Consider the following 21,240-nt stretch of genomic DNA (forward strand, 5'->3'; position numbering starts at 1 on the left):
GCCTACCGACGCGCAAGGGTACTGCTACGCAAAAATTTCCGGATCCAGTCTGACGCCTGGGGATATTCTAAGGAAAGGAATCTAATACTAACGTGTCTCTTTCAGATTGTGCATATTTCACCTTGATTATCAGGAACCTTTCTTTAATTTGATTTCTTTGATGCTAAATTGCTTAACTTTTCGTGGCTTTATTACTGCGATGAACTGTGCAGTCTGTTTTGATTACATAAAACAAGAGTGGATTGTTGCTCTCCAACCCTACTGATGCTAATTGCTCAATTCCAAGTGCATTATTACTGTGACGTACTGTGCGCCTTTCGCTTTATCAGGAACCTTTCATGCTTTATTTGATTTCTTTGATGCTAAACTGACTAACGTTTAGGGGCTTCATTACTGCGATGAACTGTGCATATTTTGTTTTGCTTACATAATCTTTGACAGTTTTTTCCTTACTTTTCTCCTTGTGTTTTCCTTCCTTTCTCCCAGTCCCCTCACTTCATCACCTCTGTCATTGACCTACTGCTCCTCTTAATCTTTCCTTCTGTGTTTTCTCCTTTTCTCCACGCCCCCTCACTTTGTCACTGACAGTTTGCTTCTCCTAATCACACCTTACCCCACCCATTCACATGATTATGAATATGTGTGGATCTTCTTGTTGATCTTGAATTTATGTAACTACATCATCTGTTTTATACAACACTATCCCTACCTCTTTACAACCAGCCTTGAGAAAGCCCTTGACCTACCGGCCGTTCGGGTGAAACACGTATTGGATGTTTATTGGTTACCTGTATATCTGGCATGAAATAAATACATGATATTATGCTTTAAAAGTACATCAGACTTTGGGATTCCTTACTCCAGTTACTCCTATATGTATATATCAGGCAGAAATCTTTCTAATGCCCCAAAAAATGTCTCTTAATTTGTTGGCGCTTGAGTGCAGCCCCTTGACAGGTACGTGCCAAACACTGAATTGGGTCCTGTCCCATTGCGGATGAACCCCGGCAAAATCCATCCCACCACCCCCGAAAAGTAATCTGAATTTTTATTGTAGCATTCAAGCTGATTTTAAATCTCATTCTAATTGTAATCATGAACTTAACCTTCACAGTTTATACTTATTTTGATTAAAAGTATTTTTCTGCTTTAAAAAAAAAAATCATTTCACAGTATAGCAGGTGTAGTCCTATTCAAAGGTGAGGTTGTCCACAGGCACAATGTAATCAAGAGGTATACATGAATCACTACCGGGATCTATATGGCATTATTGATACAAGATTGAGTTATCATGTCCAGCATGCTTAGGGATTGAAGAAAAAGGGTTTAGTTCATTCAATGCTAAAAACACTCACCGACTTCATATTCAGGACTGGTGGCTCCACAAACTTTGAACCCAAGTTGTTGATTATGAATGAAGTCACGCAGAAAGCCACTCTGTCCTGCCGTAAGGAACGGACTATGAGCATTCTCTGCATCTCATTGCAGGCATTTTCCCACTCACCTGGGGAGTAATGCATCAGATCATGTTATATCACAGAGAAAGGAAAATGCACGCTTTAAAAGTGAATAAATAAATATGTTACTTATCTGTAACTGTAGTTCTGCAGTGTTGCCATTCTTCATGGAGCCACCTCACCTGCTTGAATCATTCTCAGTTGAAATAGTGGAAGACTCTGGGCACCTTTAATAGCCGAGCATAATATCAATCAGCAATAAAAACAAACTAAAATGCATCCAGCTTACTAGCCCTTCCACCTCATTGAAACCAGCCCAACCTCCACCCAATGACGTGAGGTGCTCTGAACTCCCCCAACCCCAAGGCCATCATAGTTCAGATTTCACAACACTTGTATGAGCAGAAATAAACAACCAATTAGCCTCTAAGTAGAGAGGAGAAAGGGCTGCACGTGAATCTATAAAAAATATCAATACTAGAGAACATTAGTTACAGGTAGGTAACTTATTATTTCCCCAGCACTGATATGTTTAATCGATGCACATGCTTGAATCAGAATAGCAAGCAGTATGAGTAACAACATTTCTACTGGAAGGAGGAACAGACTTACATTATTGACAGAGACTACACAGAACTGCCTGTTCAACAATAGATTCCCCCTCTGCTTTAACGTCCAAACAGTAGGGTGTACAATCTTTCCAGGTGACTACTCTACACATAACTTAGTGGGATCCCAGTATAGAGGACTGCTGTTATAGCAACATTCTTGAGGAATGTACTCTGACTCCTGTGGACATGTGTCTGTTGGCTTTCATATGCCAATATGTGATTGTCGCCGAAATCCATCTGGTGATTCCTTATTTAAACAGAGCTTTGGCTTTTTTGAGATCGCACAGGAAACAAATAGTTATCATTTTGTCTGAAGAAACGAGTCCTAGCCAAACAGAATTTAAGACATCTGATGTCGAGGGAGTGCAGAGCTCTTTTAGCCCCCATCGAGTGGTTATGAAAAAGATTTAAGAATGACTGGTTTATTCAGATGGCAGGCCGAAGGAATGTTTAGGCCCCTTTGCACAGGAAGTTTTTTCACTGGTGGAAATGCCCTGAAAAGACATCTGAGGAATGCTTTGATCAGTTTGCATGACAAAAGTAAAGGAGCTGACCCACATCCACAGTATTTTGAAATGAATGCTCAGTGCACTTTAAATAATGTGTACTTAAACTTCATTGTGTTCATTGTGCTCAAGAGCTAGAAACTGAAATGCATGTCCTCTCATTCTGGGTTGTCAGTGCCTGATGGTGAAGAAGTGGCATTTCTTTTTGTCCTTTGTTGTGAAGAGGTTGAGTGTGTTTCAGTCCACAGATGGAACACCGTGCACACCATGTAATTATTTAACTCCCATTCACAGCGTTCTCCACTGACCTGCTGAATAGAACTGCCCAGCCTTGGCTGGAACAAGGCAGTTGTTCTGCATTCAAGGAGATTCTATGCTGGACTGACCTAGTCAACAAGCACTGTTTTTCTTCGTATAGGATTTGTAAGCACGAACCTCCTTGCTTGATCAAATGGAATACTTTTACATTGCAAGTCTTTACATCTGTAGTAATTCATTTAACAGGTATTACTTTTAATCCCGTATAATTTAATTGATCAAACATTAATTTTAAATATATATCACTTAATTTAAGTTTACATGTGTATACTATATATATTTATATATGCATATAAATATATACTTATATACACATATGAAGAAATTCAACACTAACATTTTTATATTTTTGATTCGTTTTGTTTTCATAAATATACTTGTAATTTTACCCTAATTACATTCTTTATTTTTAACGTATACAATAATTACTTTTTGAAAGTTATATAATTTATATTAATTTTATAATACCACTTATTATACATTTAAGTTAGCTTACTGCTACTATACACAACCCATCTATGGGCCATAAGAACTTCTTCTACCCATATACACAAGCTGTTACTGAACCTTAAAAATTCTTTACTATACCGATACTCTACTCATGACTGAGCCCTAAAAACCCTTTGCTACCACTATGCACAATCCATCCCTAAGCCCTAAAAACTCCGTACTATACTCCTACACAACCCATTACTGAAACCTAAAACCTACTAATTTCTCCTACACACTACTCATTCCTGATCCCCACAACTCCTTACTACTTAGTACCCCTATTTTCTACCCATAAAAAAACGAATTACTTATTAATTTTGTAAGTAAAATAAAACAAAAATCTTGTATAATTCCTTAAACGTAATCATTTAAGACTAATGTTAAGGTATTTTTAACCTAATATTTATTATGCTTTAAAAATAAAGGCCTGATTTACAGTTTGGTGGCTAGGGTACTCCATCATGACTGTGATGGAGTACCCTCACTGCCAAACCCTCAGTTCGCCACCCTATTTTACAGGAGAGCAAACCTTAAGCATGACAGTGATAGAAACTACTACGGCTCCATCGATGACCTACTCTGGCTCCATCGATGACATACTCCTCCAATGGCTCGACAGGGTATGGGTCAGAGGAGGTTCACATATAACATCACCAATCTGATTTAGAGTGGACAGTGTTGTATACTTTTTTGTGGTTTGTGATCACCAGGTTTTACCTGGTGGCGAAGGACAGTAAATAAAAAAATAATGACACTCATACCATCGGAGATAACTCCTTTGGTGTGGGGGCAATAGTTTTTGCTTTTTTAAAAATAAAATACAGGTTTAGGACAAAACTTGTTAAAAGTTTGATGGGTGGCTGTCATTTGTGACGGACCCGCCTGTCAAACTTTTAACATATTGACAGAAATGCTGTGGCGATGAGTCCCACCAATCTTAAGAGATGTCTGCGGGGCTGGCAAACATCTCTAAATGTGGATACTCCATAGGGGTGATGCAGTATTTTACTTTGTTATTCTGATGGAGTAAATACTGTTCTCTGGACTTTAAATCAGGCCCAAAGTATTTAACTTTCAATTATTTTATATATTATTACATGTAATTTACTATTACAATAAATTGTGTGTATGTACACACACACACATATATACATATATATATATATATGTATATATAGATATATATATAGATATATAAACACATATTGAGATATAAGCACAAACATGTTATTAGTTATAGTTAGGACCTAGTTTCCATAGGATAGGCATATTTTTGTTTTGCTAATAACTTTGGCACCATTTTCACGAATCTTCACAAAAGTTTAAAAACTGGCGTGCTAGTCACTTTAGCTGCTGTCTGGAATGTTTCGAGGTGATTCGTCAAGGGGTGCCAAGAAAAAGGGGGTCACAATAAATATATATTTATATATATAAGGGCAACAAAAAGACTAGGGAATCTATTCTATTTGTGGTCAACCCTAGCACTAAAAAGAAACAAGACCTTCAAGTCAATAATGATATTGAGGAGACTAATATTAGACTAATCACCACCTACAGCAAACAAGAAAAACAAATAAGATCTATTATAAACAAGCAATGGAGGACAATAGTGCTAACGAACAAGTTACTTACCTTCGGTAACGATATATCTGTAAGAAACATTAGTTAGTTATAGATTCCTTACCTTAGAATTACCCCCGGGCGTCAGACTGGATCCGGAAAGTATTTTTCGTCAACAGTACCTCTGCGCGTCGGTAGGTGGCGTCAGTCCGCTCCGCGTCCGTAGTCGCGGGAGCTACTTAGACGCGCCCTCACGCACTGACGTACACAACTTTCCGCGCCAGTGCAAGACACTGACCACTGGTGCACAAAACTAGGGCCCTGAAAGGACTTCCTTAACCCTAGAAATAAGTTGGCAGAACGGGGAGGATGGGTGGGGCGGTAAGGAATCTATAACTATCTAATGTTTCTTACAGATATAACGTTACCGAAGGTAAGTAACTTGTTCATCTGAAAGAAAAACATTAGTTATAGATTCCTTACCTTAGAATAGATACACCAGCAATACCAACCACGGAGGTGGGTCTGCGAACCAAGATCACACCAGAAAGTTCTAGAGAACAGAACGGCCAAAGAAGCAGTCTCTCTGGACTTGATTGTCAAGGCAGTAGTGTTTTGTAAAGGTGTGCAACGAAGCCCAGGTAGCTGCCTGACAAATACCATTCAGAGGAACTCCCCGTCCCAAAGCAGTAGTTGCTGCCGTCGCCCTGGTGGAATGGGTGCGCAGCCCCACTGGAGGCTCCTTCTTTGCCAGAGAATAACAGGCTTTGATACATAAAAAGAACCATCAGGAAATAGTGCGCTTGTGTACTGCTCGACTTTTTTGGCACCCACCTAGCCAACAAAGAGCTGTTCATCAACCCGTAACTGTTTTGTGCGATCCAGATAAAAGGAAAGAGCACATTTTGGGTCCAGATGGTCGAGCCTCTCCTCCTCTTTCGAAGGATGGAGAGGCAGAAAGAAGGTGGGCAAAGTGATGGTCTGCCCAATGTGAAAGGCAGTGACAACCTTTGGCAGGAAGGATGGACGAGTCCTGAGAACCACCTTGTCCGGATGGACAGCCAGGAAAGGAGGCTTGGAGGAAAGGGCCTGGAGCTCACTCACCTGCCTAGCAGATTTTGGCTACTAGGAAAGAGGTTTTAGGCGTCAGAAGCTTTAAAGGGAAGTTTTGAAGCGGCTCAAAGGGAGCGCACATTAGAAAGGTTAAGACTAGATTCAAGTCCCACTGAGGCATAACAAAGGGGACAGGAGGAATGAGATGAGTTATGCCTTTCAAGAAATGATTAATAACCGGGGACTTGAAAAAAGAAGGCTGATCGGGAAACCAAAGGAAGGCAGAGATGGCCGAAAGATAGCCTTCGATAGTGCCCATAGCAGAGCCCTGCTGGGCTAGATAGTAGAAACAAGAGAATACCAGAAAGAGGGGCATAAAGGGGATCACAGCCTTTGCTGTGCACCATGCCACAAACATGTTCCACCAGCATGCGTATACCGTCTTAGTGGAGGGAGGCCTGGCTGCCAAGATTACATCACAAACCTTGGGAGGCAGGTCATAAGGCGTCAACTGCCTCCGCTAAATCTCCATGCAAGGAGGTGGAGGTTCGACAGTTTTGGGTGGAGGGCCGTCCCCTTTTGCTGCGACAGAAGATCCTCCCGAAGAGGCAGACGGGTCGGAGGATCGATGGCCATGTTGAGCAGCTGGGGGTACCAAACTCTTTGTGACCAATCTGGAGCCACAAGGATGACTGAGGCCCGGTCATGCCTGATCTTTTTCAGCACTCTGGGCAGAAGTGGTATAGGCGGAAAGGCATACAACAGACCGCAACTCCACTCGCGATGAAAAGCGTTGCTAAGCGAGTGCCACGTTGGAAATTCCAACGCGCAGAACTGCTGAAATTGCGCATTCTCTTCGGTGGCGAATAGATCTAGTCAAGGCTCTCCCCACTGCTGAAAGAGAACATGCGCCACGTCCGAGTGAAGACACCATTCATGATCCATCATGCACTGCGGCTGAGTTTGTCCGCCCTGGCGTTTAGTGAACCTGCCAGGTGTTGAACCACCACGGAAATGCCCTGATGTTCCAGCCATGTCCAGAGGCGCAGGGCCTCCTGACATAGGGTCCATGACCCCACCCCGCCCTGTTTGTTGCTGTACCACATAGCAGTGGTGTTGTCCGTGAACACCTGCACTACTCTCCTCTTGACAGAGGGAAGGAATGCCTTCAGTGCAAGCCGGATCGCTCGAAGCTCCAGAAGGTTGATATGGAGCCGGGACTCCGCCGGAGACGAGAGGCCTCTGATCTCCGCCTCTCCCCTGTGACCGCCCCATAATAGGAGGGACGCATCCGTCACCACTATGTGCTCCGGTTGGGGAAGGGAAAGGTATCTGCCATTGACCCAATGCTGGTTTGTGAGCCACCACTGCAACTGTCTAGCAGTGCCCTCCGAGATATGGATGGACTCGGACAGGTTCCCCTGATGCTGCACCAACTGGAACTTCAGGACCCACTGCAGAGCCCGCATATGCCATCTGGCATGATTGACCAGCAGGATGCAGGAGGCCATGAGGCCCAACCGCCTCAGGGTCAGCCAGACCAAAAACCAGGATAGAGGCCGGAAGATCGGAATCCGAGCCTGAATATCCAGGACTCGCCGTTCGGGAGGATAGACCCGAAAGTGCGTTGTATCCAGAACAGCTCCGATGAAGAGGAGCATCTGAGAGGGAATCAGGTGCGACTTCGTCACCTTGATGGAAAACCCCAGCAAATGCAAGAGGTTGGCTGTGGTGGGAGACGACTACCTGGGGCAATCCCGCCTTCAGCAGCCAGTCGTCGAAATAGGGGAAGACTGGAATACCTGATCTGTGCAGATGAGCTGTGACCACCGCCATCACTTTCATGAACACCTGAGGGGCGCTGGTAAGGCCAAAGTGGAGCACGGTAAACTGAAAGTGCTTGTGGCCTACCATAAACCACAGGTAACGCCGGTGGGCTGGCAGGACGGAAATATGGAAATATGCTTCCTGCAGATCGAACACTACCATCCAGGCTCCAGGGTCGAGGGCAAACAAGACCTGAGCCAGAGTTAACATCTTGAATTTCTCCTTCCGGAGTAAGCGATTGACGTTCCAGAGGTCTAAGATAGGATGCAGGCTCTTGTCTAAGAAGTGGGAATAACAACCACGACCTACTTCTGGCGCAAGAACGCGCACGATGGCCCCCTAGGCCAAGAGGGCCACAACTTCCTGTTGAAGTAGTGCCAAGTGATCACCCGACATGCGGTAGTACTGGGGTGGCATGGCTGGAGGGTTAGACTCGAAGGGGAAGGAGTAGCCCCTTCGGACTATTTGTAAAACCCACCTGTCCGTAGTGATGGTGCACCGGTGGGGGAGGTGATGGCGAATCCTGCCGCCCACTGGCGTTTGATGGGCCTGAAAAACTGGACTAGGAAGGTTTGGAGGCAGTGGTGGCCAGGGTGGAGGTGGACTGACCCGCCCACTGGACCCAAGATCCAGAAAATGAACCCTCTCTTGGCTGATCTCACTAGTGAAGCTTAAGTTGACATTATTGTTGTTCAAGGAGGAAATATACTGCTTGGCTGAACTTTCTGTGCCCTTCCATATAATAAACAAATCATCCATATATCTTCTCCAACTGATGATTTTTTCTACCCAATTCTCTTGAGAATCCGACCATGCCACCCACTTCTTCCACCAGCTACGAAGAGATTCGCATAACTGGGGGCGAAGCAGGTGCCCATGGTGGGCCCTCATATCTGCCTGAAAAGTTGTCCCAGGAATATAAAGATGTTATTGTTGAAACAAATTCCACAAACTCCAATAAAATCTCATTATGTTCTGTATATTTCAGACGCCCTTTAAGTAAGTATTTTATGGCCTCTAGGCCATCTTTATGGGCTATGCTGGTGTACGGATTAGCAACGTCCATTGAGATCATCAGAAAGTCTGGTCCCCAAACAGTCCCTTCTGTTTGTCTGATGAATAATAATAATAATAATAATAATAAAACCATTTGTAGAGCGCATGGTTACACTATAACAGTGTGTCCCCGCGCTATGGTAGCAGACCATCTCGCAAGCAAGATCTACTGTACCTAGTACCACAAGGGGCGAAAAGGAATAATGCGGGACTTAGGTTTGAGGGAAAAGGTAAGTTTTCAGTTTAAGTCGGAATCTTACTTCCGACGGTTCCATTCGAAGTTCGATGGGGAGCTCGTTCCAGCTCTTACAGGCTAGGTATCTGAACGAGCGACCTCCCATTCGTGATTTGAAAATGCGGGGAACCTGAAACAGCATGCTCCCTAATGATCTCAAATTGCGCCTTGGGCAATGGATCGTTAGAAGCTTTTGAAGGTAGCTTGGCCCTTTCCCCTGGGCTACACAATGTGTAATGCACAGTGATTTGAACAGGATACGTTACTGTATGGGCAGCCAATGGAGGGTCTTAAGAGCCTGTTTCCCTGAGGCTCTTCGGGACAAATTCAGGACCAGTCTGGCAGCCGAATTTTGTACGCATTGTAGCTCCTTTCTTACTCAGACCAATAAGCAAGGAGTTTCCATAATCCAGGTGGGGGGTAACTAGTGCATGTATTAAAGATTTCCTGGTGTCGATGGGTAAATAGTCAAGTACTTTGCGTATGGTTTTGAGGACTCCGTAACATTTACCCACCAGTCTTCCAATGTGCTGTCTATAGGATAGGCTGGTGTCCAAAAAGACACCTAGGTTCTTCACTGTTTCGGAAGGGGAAGGTGTAGGCCCCAACTCCGATGGCCACCATGCTGATGACCAAATTGTGGGAGCTCTCCCAATCACCAATAGCTCCGTTTTGTCACCATTAAGGCGTAAACAGTTGTCATTCATCCACACGGATACATCCTTGAGGCAGGATGAGAAGTTTGCTGCTGCCTCATTGTGGCCTTGAGCTAGGGTGATCATCAATTGTGTGTCATCTGTGTATGTTACAATGTCCACTCCATAAGGTGCCACAATTCTAGCCAGGGGTTCCATATATATGTTAAACAGTGTCGGGCTCAGACTTGAGCCCTGTGGAATGCCATGCCTTAACCACCTAGGGGAGGATTTGAACGGAGAACAGTGAACTTGGAAACTTCTGTCTTTTAAAAAGGATCGTATCCATTCATGGGCCGGTCCTTCCACTCCCATTTCTGTGAGGCGAGTCAGCAGCGTCGTATGTGATACGGTGTCAAACGCCGCACTCAGGTCTAGTAGTACCGATGCTCATCTACTATTTGTCTGAGCCTCTCTGTAGAGAAGAGGAGGGCTGTCTCTGTTGAGTATCTAGCCCTGAACCCAGACTGAGACGGGTGAAGACGCTGACTCTCTTCCAGAAACTCCATGAGCTGAGTATTGGCGACTTTTTCCACTGTTTTCATACAGAACGGTAGAAGAGAGATGGGGTGAAGATTCGCAAGCTGAGAAATATGGAGGTTGGCTTTCTTTTTTAGGGGTATTACTTGAGCCCTCTTCCATTCATCTAACACCTAATTCTAATCCATCTAATTCCTTAAATGAGAGGGAGACCATGTTGCTAATGTGATCAATTATCACCTCAAGCTGGTTCTTGAAACTCTTAGGAGGGGCTGCATCACTGGGGGAGCCTGATTGAATACTATTCACTAGTCTCAGCATTTCCTGTCTGGGGGGTACTATAAAACACTTTAAATACATGTCTTTGGCAGGTGACGTACTTTTGTTAGATCGATTGATAAGCCGATCAGTCTCAGCCGGGAAGCAGGCGTATATTTTCTCCACTTTATTCACGAAGTAGTCCGCTATCGATTCGCAGACTTCTTCGGAAAAGGTGTCTTGGGCTATTATCCTAGAAGGAGCCGTGAGCTCTTTATATATAGTAAACAGTTCCTTGGATGAATTATCGGCTGATTCAATCCTCTCCTTCAAGAATGCGCCTTTCGCTGCTTTTAGGAGTTTATGGTATTTTTTCAGACTGTCTTTATATTGCTGTTTACACTCCAAATCGTAGTTTTTACGCCAGTTACGTTCAAGACGTTTGCACGCCGCTTTGGTTGCCACTAGCTCTTTATTGAACCACGGCGTCGTTTTAGTCCGCCTGACCCATGCCTTAGTTGTCCAGGGCGCAACCGTGTCTAAGGTCTTTGCCATCCACTCTTCATGAACCCTCCAAGCCCCTCTCAGGGTGTCACTCAATGGTGGCGCCTCCTTAAGCAATGTCAATTTATAGGCTTCTTGAATAATTTTTTTTCCAATTCCTACGCTTAGGGTGCAGGGATTTCGACTCATCCCGTTTTACTGGGCTTAAATTCAGCCTAAAAGGGATAAGACAGTGGTCAGACCATGGTACCCTAATGGGGGGCGAGACCTCCACTCCCTCCCAGTTCGAAAAAATAGGATCAAGCAGGTGTCCAAATTGGTGCGTGGGTATAACTGACTGAAGTTCCAGCATTAGGGGTTTCATTGCCGACATGACCTCCTGCGCCTCTCTACAGTTTGTATCCTCAAGGTGTAGATTTAAATCCCCCAGGATTAAAAACTTGCTGTAGCGTAGTGCAGGTTGGGTGGCATTCTCTGCCAGGCTATCAGCAAACTGTGAGGTCGAACCCGGAGGTCGGTACATCAAAAAGCCATTAATCGTGCTTTTCGGGGAGATTTTTATGGTAAAGAACCCCGCCTCACTGTTCTTGATCTTTATAGAATTTAGAGTACATGGCAACTCCCTTTTGTATATCAGCGCAATGCCGCCCCCTCGCTGAATCCCCCCATCGACTCTTAACAAGCAATAGTCTAAAGGGAGGGCCCCCAGGATTTCTGGGGTGGATGTCTCATCCAACCAGGTTTCGGTTAGGAAAAGCACATCCAGCCGGCGATCTAATAAAAGATCGTGAATTTCTAATTTGTGCTTCTCCAGTGAGCGGCAGTTCAACAACGCCTTGCTCACTTTCAGCCTCCTTCTTCAAGCCTAGGTGTATGTGGGTCAAAGGCGCAGGCAATGCACTAGAGTGGTGGATTATCCACGTGCATCCTGTGCTTACATATTTCTCCAATCCCCGGGCACAGTTTCAGCAGTTGTTCTCTGGTGTAGTGCAGCCTTTCTGACCCCATAATGTCACATTGGGCAGGGGTACTGGTCCCTGGCCGCGACCGGTCGCGGACGGGCGCAGACGGGCTGGCCTTTGGCGAGCCTACGGCGCGCCTGCTGCGCCCGTCCGCTGCGCGTCCGTGAAGAGGTGAGCATTTTATGCTGGTGATGGTGGGAGGGCCGAGCAACTAGTCAGCTCGCCCTCTTACTCACCCAAGATGGTGGCTAAAGTGAATGCTCCGAGGCAGCACCTAATCGGCTGCTGTGGGGGGCGAAATTTAAAATGCAGGCAGTGCGTGCCACAAGGGGATATTTAAAACTAATAATTCAGTGCCAAAAGGACAAAAGTAAGTAAAACAATTTTAATTACAATTTTTAAAGTTAAAAGACACTAATAGCATGTTCCCGGCTTCCGCCTCAGGAACCAAAATCCAGTCTATCTGTCAAGCTATGCGCGAGTGAGCAAGCGCGACTTTTATGCTGGCGAGGGTGGGAGGGCCGAGCAACTAGTCAGCTCACCCTCTTACTCACCCAAGATGGTGGCTAAAGTGAATGCTCCGAGGCAGCACCTAGTCGGCTGCTGTGGGGGGCGAAATTTAAAATGCAGGCAGTGCGTGCCACAAGGGGATATTTAAAATGAATAATTCAGTGCCAAAAGGACAAAAGTAAGCAAAACAATTTTAATTATGATTTTTAAAGTTAAAAGACATTAATAGAACTTTCCCGGCTACCGCCTGAGGAACCAAAATGCAGTCTATCTGTCAAGCTATGCGCAAGTGAGCAAGCGCGACTTTTATGCTGGTGAGGGTGGGAGGGCAGAGGAACTAGTCAGCTCGCCCTCTTACTCACCCAAGATGGTGGCTAAAGTGAATGCCTAGTCGGCTGCTGTGGGGGCAAAATTTAAAATGCAGGCAGTGCGCGCCACAAGGGGATATTTAAAATGAATAATTCAGTGCCAAAAGGACAAAAGTAAGCAAAACAATTTTAATTGCGATTTTTAAAGTTAAAAGACACTAATAGCACATTTTCGGCTTCCGCCTCAGGAACCAAAATACAATCTATCTGTCAAGCTATCCTTTGTATCTCTTGATTATGATGTTAATTGCATTACCCATGAGGACAGAAAATGACCCACATATATTGACATGTTCTCAGTCAAACTTCCGATTGACAAAACAATAGGACGCCAAGGCGGATGTGTTTTGATCTTGTGGATCTTTGGTAGGTGGTAGAACGTTGGAAACTTAGGATATGGAATAGCTAGAAATTAATACTCTTCTATTGTCAGCATCCCTCTGTGATACCACTTTTGGATCAAGGCATGGTCATTCCTTACAGTGTTTTGATAATCTTGATTATTGACGAACAAGTTACTTACCTTCGGTAACGATATATCTGTAAGAAACAGTAGTTAGTATTAGATTCCTTACCTTAGAATATCCCCAGGCGTCAGTCTGGATCCGGAAACTTTTGCGTAGCAGTACCCCTGCGCGTCGGTAGGCGTCGTCTGCAGGCGTCCCCTGCGGCTCCGCGTCCATCGTCGGCGTCGTGCGCCGTGATGACGTCGCTGGAGTATATAGACGCCGCCTCCGCGCGCTGACGTCAGTTCTTTGCACACAGCTTTTCCGCGCCAGAACACGCAGAGCCATGTAAGAATCAACACTGGTGCCATGCGAAACTAGGGCCCTGAAGGGGATGACCTTAACCCTATGTATAAGTTCGCAGAACGGGGAGGATGGGTGGGGCGGTAAGGAATCTAATACTAACTACTGTTTCTTACAGATATATCGTTTCCGATGGTAAGTAACTTGTTCATCTGAAAGAAACAGGTTAGTATTAGATTCCTTACCTTAGAATAGATACCCCAGCAATACCAACCCCGGTGGTGGGTCTGCGAACCAATACAGCTTACACCAGAAAGTCCTGGAGGACAGAACGGCCAAAGAAACCATCCCTCCGGACTTGACTGTCCAGGCAGTAGTGCCTTGCAAACGTGTGCAGCGAGGCCCACGTAGCCGCCTGACAAATGTCCTGCAAGGGGACTCCCCGGCCCAGGGCAGTAGTAGCCGCCGTGGCCCGAGTGGAATGGGCCCTCAGCCCAACAGGAGGCTCCTTCCGAGCCAAAGAGTAGCACGCTTTGATGCACAGGACGACCCACCGAGAGATGGTCCGTTTATGCACCGCCCGTCCCTTCTTCGCACCCACGTAGCCAACAAACAGTTGGTCATCCACCCGGAACTGGCGAGTGCGATCCATATAAAATGAAAGCGCATGTTTTGGGTCCAGACGATGGAGCCGCTCTTCATCCTTTGAAGGATGCGGAGGCGGGAAGAAGGAGGGTAAGGTGATGGACTGCCCGATGTGAAAAGCAGAGACTACTTTGGGCAGGAAAGAAGGTCGAGTTCTCAGAACCACCTTGTCTGGATGAATGGACATGAAAGGAGGTTTGACAGAAAGAGCCTGGACCTCACTCACTCTCCTGGCAGAGGTGATGGCAACCAGGAAGGCCGTCTTTAAAGTCAGGAGACGGAGAGGACAGGAATGAAGTGGCTCAAAGGGAGCACACATCAAGAAGGTCAGAACCAGGTTCAAGTCCCACTGAGGCATCACAAACGGAACAGGTGGATACATGTGCGTGATGCCTTTCAAGAATCTCGTTACAATAGGGGACTTGAACAAAGAAGGTTGATCAGGCAGCCTTAGAAAGGCCGAAAGGGCAGAAAGGTAGCCCTTGATAGTGCCCAAAGCAGAGCCCTGCTGGGCAAGAGAGAGAAGAAAGAGGAGAACCTCGGAGAGAGGGGCAGAAAGAGGGTCCACAGCCTTTGCTGTGCACCATGCCACAAATCTGTTCCACCGGCAGGCGTATACCGACTTTGTGGAGGGACGCCTGGCTGCCAGAATCACATCACAAACTTCAGGAGGCAAGTCAAATGGCCTCAACTGTCACCGCTCAATCTCCACGCATGGAGGTGGAGACTGGACAGGTTCGGGTGGAGGACCGTCCCCTGCTGCTGCGACAGAAGGTCCTCCAGAAGGGGCAGGCGGATCGAGGGACCGACTGACATGCTGAGTAGCTCGGGATACCAGTACCTTCGAGCCCAGTCCGGAGCCACAAGGATAACTTGAGCCCGGTCGCGCCTGATCTTCTTCAGCACTCTGGGCAGAAGTGGTATAGGCGGAAAGGCGTACAATAGACCGCAACTCCACGCGCGCCGAAAGGCGTCGCCGTGCGAGTGCCGTCTTGGAAACGCCAACGCGCAGAACTGATGACATTGAGCGTTCTCTTCTGTGGCGAATAGATCTAACCAAGGCTCTCCCCATTGCAGAAAGAGGCCTTTCACCACGTCCGAGTTCAGACGCCATTCGTGATCCACCGAGCACCGACGGCTGAGTTCGTCCGCCCTGGCGTTCAGAGAACCTGCCAGGTGTTGAACCGTCAGAGTCTCGCTCTGACGTTCCAGCCATTGCCAGAGACGCAGAGCCTCCTGGCAAAGGGTCCACGACCCCACTCCGCCCTCCCCAGCCCTGGAGGGACCCGTCCGTCACAACCACGTGCTCCGGTTGGGGAAGGGAGAGGGATCTGCCTCTGACCCAATCGCGGTCTGTAAGCCACCACTGCAGTTGTCTCGCAGTGCCCTCCGAGATCAAGACATGGTCGGACAAGTTGCCCTGATGCTGGGCCCACTGAAACTTCAGGTCCCACTGCAGAGCCCGCATCCGCCACCGGGCGTGATGCACCAGAAGGATGCAGGAAGCCATCAGCCCCAGCAGCCGCAGCGCCAACCTGACCGAAACCCGGGATAACGGCTGAAAGATGGGAATCAAAGCCTGTATATCCCGGACTCGCCGTTCCGGAGGATAAACCCGAAACTGCGCCGAGTCGAGAACCGCTCCGATGAAAAGGAGCTTTTGAGAGGGACACAGGTGTGATTTCGGCACATTGATGGAAAACCCCAGCTCGTGCAGGAGGTCTGCCGTCATCTGAAGGTGGTGGACGACTGTCTGGGGCGAGCCCGCCTTCAACAACCAGTCGTCCAGGTAGGGGAAGACTGACACCCCCAACCGCTGCAGATGGGCTGCGACCACCGCCATCACCTTTGTGAACACCCGTGGGGCGCTGGTAAGGCCGAATGGGAGCACGATAAACTGAAAGTGCTCGTGGCCTACCGTGAACCGCAGGTAACGCCGGTGGGCCGGCAGGACGGGGATGTGAAAATACGCATCCTGCAAGTCCAACGCTACCATCCAGTCTAGCGGGTCTAGAGCAGCCAAGACCTGAGCCAAAGTCAACATCTTGAACTTCTCCTTCTGGAGGAAGCCGTTGACGTTCCGTAGATCCAAGATAGGACGTAGGCCCCCTTTATCCTTCTTGGGTACCAGAAAGTAGTGAGAATAGCAACCACGCCCTACTTCTGGCCCAGGAACGCGCTCGACGGCCCCCTTGGCCAAGAGGGCCGTAACTTCCTCCTGCAGAAGTGTCAAGTGGTCCCCCGACACACGGTGGTTCTGCGGTGGCATGGCTGGAGGAGTGGTCTCGAAGGGGAGGGAGTAGCCCCTTCGGACGAGCTGCAGCACCCACCTGTCCGATGTGATTGCGCGCCAGCGGGAGTGGTGAAGGCGAACCCTGCCACCCACTGGCATCACATGGGCCTGAAAGCACGGACTAGGAGGATTTGGAGGCCGATGCTGCGGGGGGAGGTGTGGTCTGACCTCGCCGTTGTCCCCGACCGCCTCCACGGCGGACTCCACGGCCGTCACCGCGTTGAGAAATGTGTTGCGGCGCGTGGCTGGCAGCATGTGTGGGACCGCCCCGTCCTTGGCCACGAAAGGAGCGAAACGAACCCGTTTGCTGGCGCTGGGTCGAGAGACCCAAGGACTTGTCCGTGACCCTGGAGTCCTTGAAGCGCTCCAGCGCGTGGTCCGCTTTGTCGCCAAACAGGCGACTGCCATCGAACGGCATGTCCATCAAGGCATTCTGGACATCTGCCGAAAAGTTGGCGGACCTCAGCCAGGCGTGGCGACGAATCGCCACCGTCGTGGACATCGCTCTGCCCAGCGAGTCGGTCGTATCAAGACCACACCTGATGGAGTATTTTGCTGCGTCTCGGCCTTCAATCATAGCTTTGCCCATACCTCCTGCGGGCATTCTGGCAGCAGGTCCGCGACCGTATCCCACAGAGAGTGGGAGTAGCGGCCCAAGAGGCATGCGGTGTTGCAAGACCGCAGTCCCAAACTCAGGGACGAGAAGACCTTTTTTCCATACTGGTCGTACCTCTTGGATTCCCGGTCGGGCGGGGCCGACGGGAATGCGGTCTGGGAAGTCGAGGCCTGGATCACCAGACTCTCAGGGGTGGGATGGGTGGACAGGAACTTGGGGTCATCCTTACACGGACGGTGGCGTCTGGCCACGTTCCTATCAACAGGCGAACCTGAAGCGGGCCTGGACCACGTGCCCAAAAGAACGTCAGACAAGGCTTCGTTGAACGGCAGCAGTGGCTCCTGTGGGCATGACTGCGGTTTGAAGACCTCAGTCAGGATGTTAGGCCTCACGGCCGCGACGGGGAGCTCAAGGTGTAAGGCCTTGGCAGCCCTCATCAGCACCACTGAATAAGCAGCCCCCTCCTCCGAAGCCACGGTAGGAGGCGAGACAAAGCCAGGGTTAGGAGAGTCGTCCAGACCACTGGCGTCACCCAAATCACCTGTCCAGTCCACATTGTACTGACACTCGCGTGACAGAGGGTCCTCAGACCCCTCCCAACCCTCTCCGTAATCTACATCTTCACCATATTCGGGATCAACAATGTAGACTGGCTCCCCGGGGTCCACAGGCCCCATCGGCGTCGGACTCGGCGTCGACTCCGCGTCCGGAGTCGGAGAGGGTATGGGGGCCGCTCCCTCGACCTCCGGCCGGACCGGGACCGCTCTCGACGCGGGGCTGACACCCGCAGCTCGAGTAGCTTGCGGGACCGCTCCCGCCTAGCTTTACTCGTCAGGGCCCGGCAGTCGACACAGTCGTCCACGCCGTGGTCGGGGCCCAGGCACCGGAGGCAGAGTCGGTGATGATCCGTGACCGACATCGTGCGGTCACAGTCGTCACAGTTCTTAAAACCGGGCATCCTACCGGCACCGTAGGAAGAATCAAGGATTCACAAAAAACTTTGGTCAAAAGACCGGAGTACTGCACTTCTCGGATCTGCGCTAACTGGCGCGGAAAAAAGAAGAACTGACGCCAGCGCGCGGAGGCGGCGTCTATATACTCCAGAGACGTCATCACGGCGCACGACGCCGACGACGGACGCGGAGCCGCAGGGGACACCTGCAGACGACGCCTACCGACGCGCAGGGGTACTGCTACGCAAAAGTTTCCGGATCCAGACTGACGCCTGGGGATATTCTAAGGTAAGGAATCTAATACTAACCTGTTTCTTTCAGATTGTTAAAGTACGAGTTACTTACCTTCGATAACGATGTATCTGGTAGAGACGATTCTAGCAGCAGATTCCTTAACGTAGAATTATCCCCAGGCGCAAGACTGGATCCAGAAAATTTTCCGCCACAGCATCCCTGCGTGCCATGGGGAACGGCATCACGCGACTCCGCCCTGGCTTTGTACGCGAACGTGACTTTAGCGAGGTCACACAAGTCCCACCCCGGCGCGCCTACGTCAGTTTTCTTCTGAGAACTTTTCCGCACCACAACGCAGAGACATCAGACAAACTGTGAGAGTATAGGAACAGTGTGCGAAAGAGCAGAAAATTGGAAAAAGGAATGGTGAGGAACACCACCATAAGGAGCAGTGCCAGACACTGAAGCACCCAAAGGCAAGGAAATAAGAAAGAACAGAGCACAGCCCTGAACAGTAACCCTGCCAGTACGGAGATAGCCCCCCTTGGAGACAAGGAACATATGAAAAAACGTCATGATAACATGCAGCAGGCCTACAACCCCAACCAATAACACTGAAGGGGAACCAGTCTGGGACAAACAAGGCACACAAGACTCCAAGACAGCCCCATCACAGATTGTGACAATCCCCGTATGGAACAGGGGTAGAGGGGCCAGAACCCCTAGGAATGAAAGGATGAGGGGGGGGGGGGTAGAAGGTAGGCCCCAACCTGGGACAACTAGAGCACGAGGGCACACAAGTACCTATAAGCCCATCCTCCAATGTGCCAAAAAGGGAGGAAAGGAACAACTAAACAGGACAAACATCCTATCAGAAAGAGCGACAGAATGCACTCACTGAAGACATAGCCACCCACAGGGAGGCGAATGCAGAAGTCAAAGCCAAAGGTCCTCGCAGAACGGGGAGGAAGGGCGGGCCGAGAAGGAATCTGCGGCTAGAATCGTCTTTACCAGATGCTTTGTTAAAGAAGGTAAGTAACTCGTACATCTGATAGAGACTACTAGCCGCAGATCCCTTAACGTAGAATAGATAGCCTAGCAATACCCAAGGGGATGGAGGGCCTGCGAGAGGACCCCACCAGCTTGGACATAATAGAGGGTCCCACAGGGGACGAGACCCATGGGTAAAAGAGCCCTGTCCCCCCAGGCAAGGGGAACCCCTGCAGCTAGAAGACCACCAACCACAGAGGGGATGCGGGAAGACAAGAAAAGAGGCAGCCAGCACACTGGGAAACGTTGGATAGGGGGACTATACGCGGGGCCGCACCACCAGCGGAGGGCCTGCGCTCCAACAGGCTGGGAACCAGCCTTTGGGGGACAAACCGTGACACTTACCAACAGGTGAGCAACACTCTTGCGGCCTGGGAGAAGGACAATGTTGAAGACGGAGGCGGCGATTCCTGAAACCCTCCGCAGGGTCCGGGCGTGGTGACAATGCTGACCTGGACATGCGGGCTAAAAGAAGTTTCATCCGGTGCTCCCGCCGGGACTTTGATTTCATCTTCTGGCACCCCTCACAATCAGTGGAGTTGTGGTGTTCTCCCAAATACCACATGCAGATGGGGTGACTGTCGCGATCACCCACCTGAAAACCCGAAATCAGTCCAAGTATCGTTCATGATACTACAACTCCCAGAAAGCAAAGGGGCCGGTTCATACCTGCCGAGGGCGAGTGCTATATAAACACCACCTACACCTTTCACTGGTGCTTGACAATCCTTCCCAGGGAAGCCGTGACAGCGGATGGTATTCCCCGCCGGACCTCAGCTTGAAGAACGTGCAGCGTTCCAGCCTCCTGTAAGATCTTCACGTCTGCGGAATCCGAAACCCTGCATATGGCCGCGTTTAAAGACTTCCTGTATTTACTCAGGTATTTCCGCGGGACGAAGCGGCCGCTTCGTACCCGTGAACGCTGCATCCGTGATATTCTATTCCATTTCCTTTCATGACTCAAAGTTAGCGTTTGGAGAAGCACACACAATTTTGCTTTTCTTGGATGCTATTTTCCTTTGGGTCTCCGTGACATTTACCTTGTGGCCTAAAACCTCCGTTAGCATTTTTCTTGGGCTATAGAGATACTTTAACCTTGGTGACCCTGAGGCTCATGGAGAGACTTTTCTGGTGATTGCAGACCCTGGCAAAGAGGTGCAATTATTCGACTGGGTACTGAACAAACTCACTGTGTGAGACATTCCCGGTGGGCTTTGTATTGTTCTTTTTATGTGCATTACATTTAATGCATTTCTTACGGAGAAGGAAATATACTGTGAATATAACAGTATATGAGGCTACATTCTGCTGCTTTCCATTTGCTATGTTCTTATCTGTTTATGGACTTTGAGTGCCTAGATACTAGAAACGGAGTTGAGGTACTCTTACATATTATGTCTAGCTTCAAAGTATCTGGTGAGTGAGGATAGATATATCATATATATATATAGAGAGAGAGAGAGTGAATGAGGGAATGAGGGATGCCATTTCCATTACAACTGTTGTGCTTTCTCATTCTGTCCTGCAGGGTTGCTTTCACACAAGGAGCCAACCTATAGCCCAGGTAGACGGCCTTGACGCGACCAGACCAGTAGAAGCACGTTTATTATTTTGTCCCCTTTCCCTTTTCCCTTGGGCTCAGTTCCACACATCAGGATTTTCATTCCTGCTGTTGGGGGTTGCGTTCAGGAGAATTGGGGGAATTATTCTACGTACATCGTCTCTGCTGGAGTCTCCAGAAAAGGTTAGTGGCGGTTTGTTTATACTTGTGTCACTGACAGCCTGACAGTGAGAATCCGTTGCCGACA

At 48.5% G+C, this 21,240-nt stretch overlaps 1 protein-coding gene across 2 annotated transcripts in view; it reads right to left on the reverse strand.

The window, feature by feature from the left end:
* Window positions 1-21,240, reverse strand: part of DNAH2 (dynein axonemal heavy chain 2) — a 3,497,426-nt gene that overhangs the window by 342,326 nt on the left and 3,133,860 nt on the right. For both annotated transcript variants that reach the window (XM_078670326.1, XM_078670327.1), the window contains one exon: window positions 1,356-1,504. In XM_078670326.1, the coding sequence (XP_078526452.1) occupies window positions 1,356-1,504 (149 nt within the window). The remainder of the gene's footprint in view (window positions 1-1,355; window positions 1,505-21,240) is intronic.

This window comes from Lissotriton helveticus, chromosome 12 (genome assembly GCF_964261635.1).
Source record: "Lissotriton helveticus chromosome 12, aLisHel1.1, whole genome shotgun sequence".
NCBI lineage: Eukaryota > Metazoa > Chordata > Amphibia > Caudata > Salamandridae > Lissotriton > Lissotriton helveticus.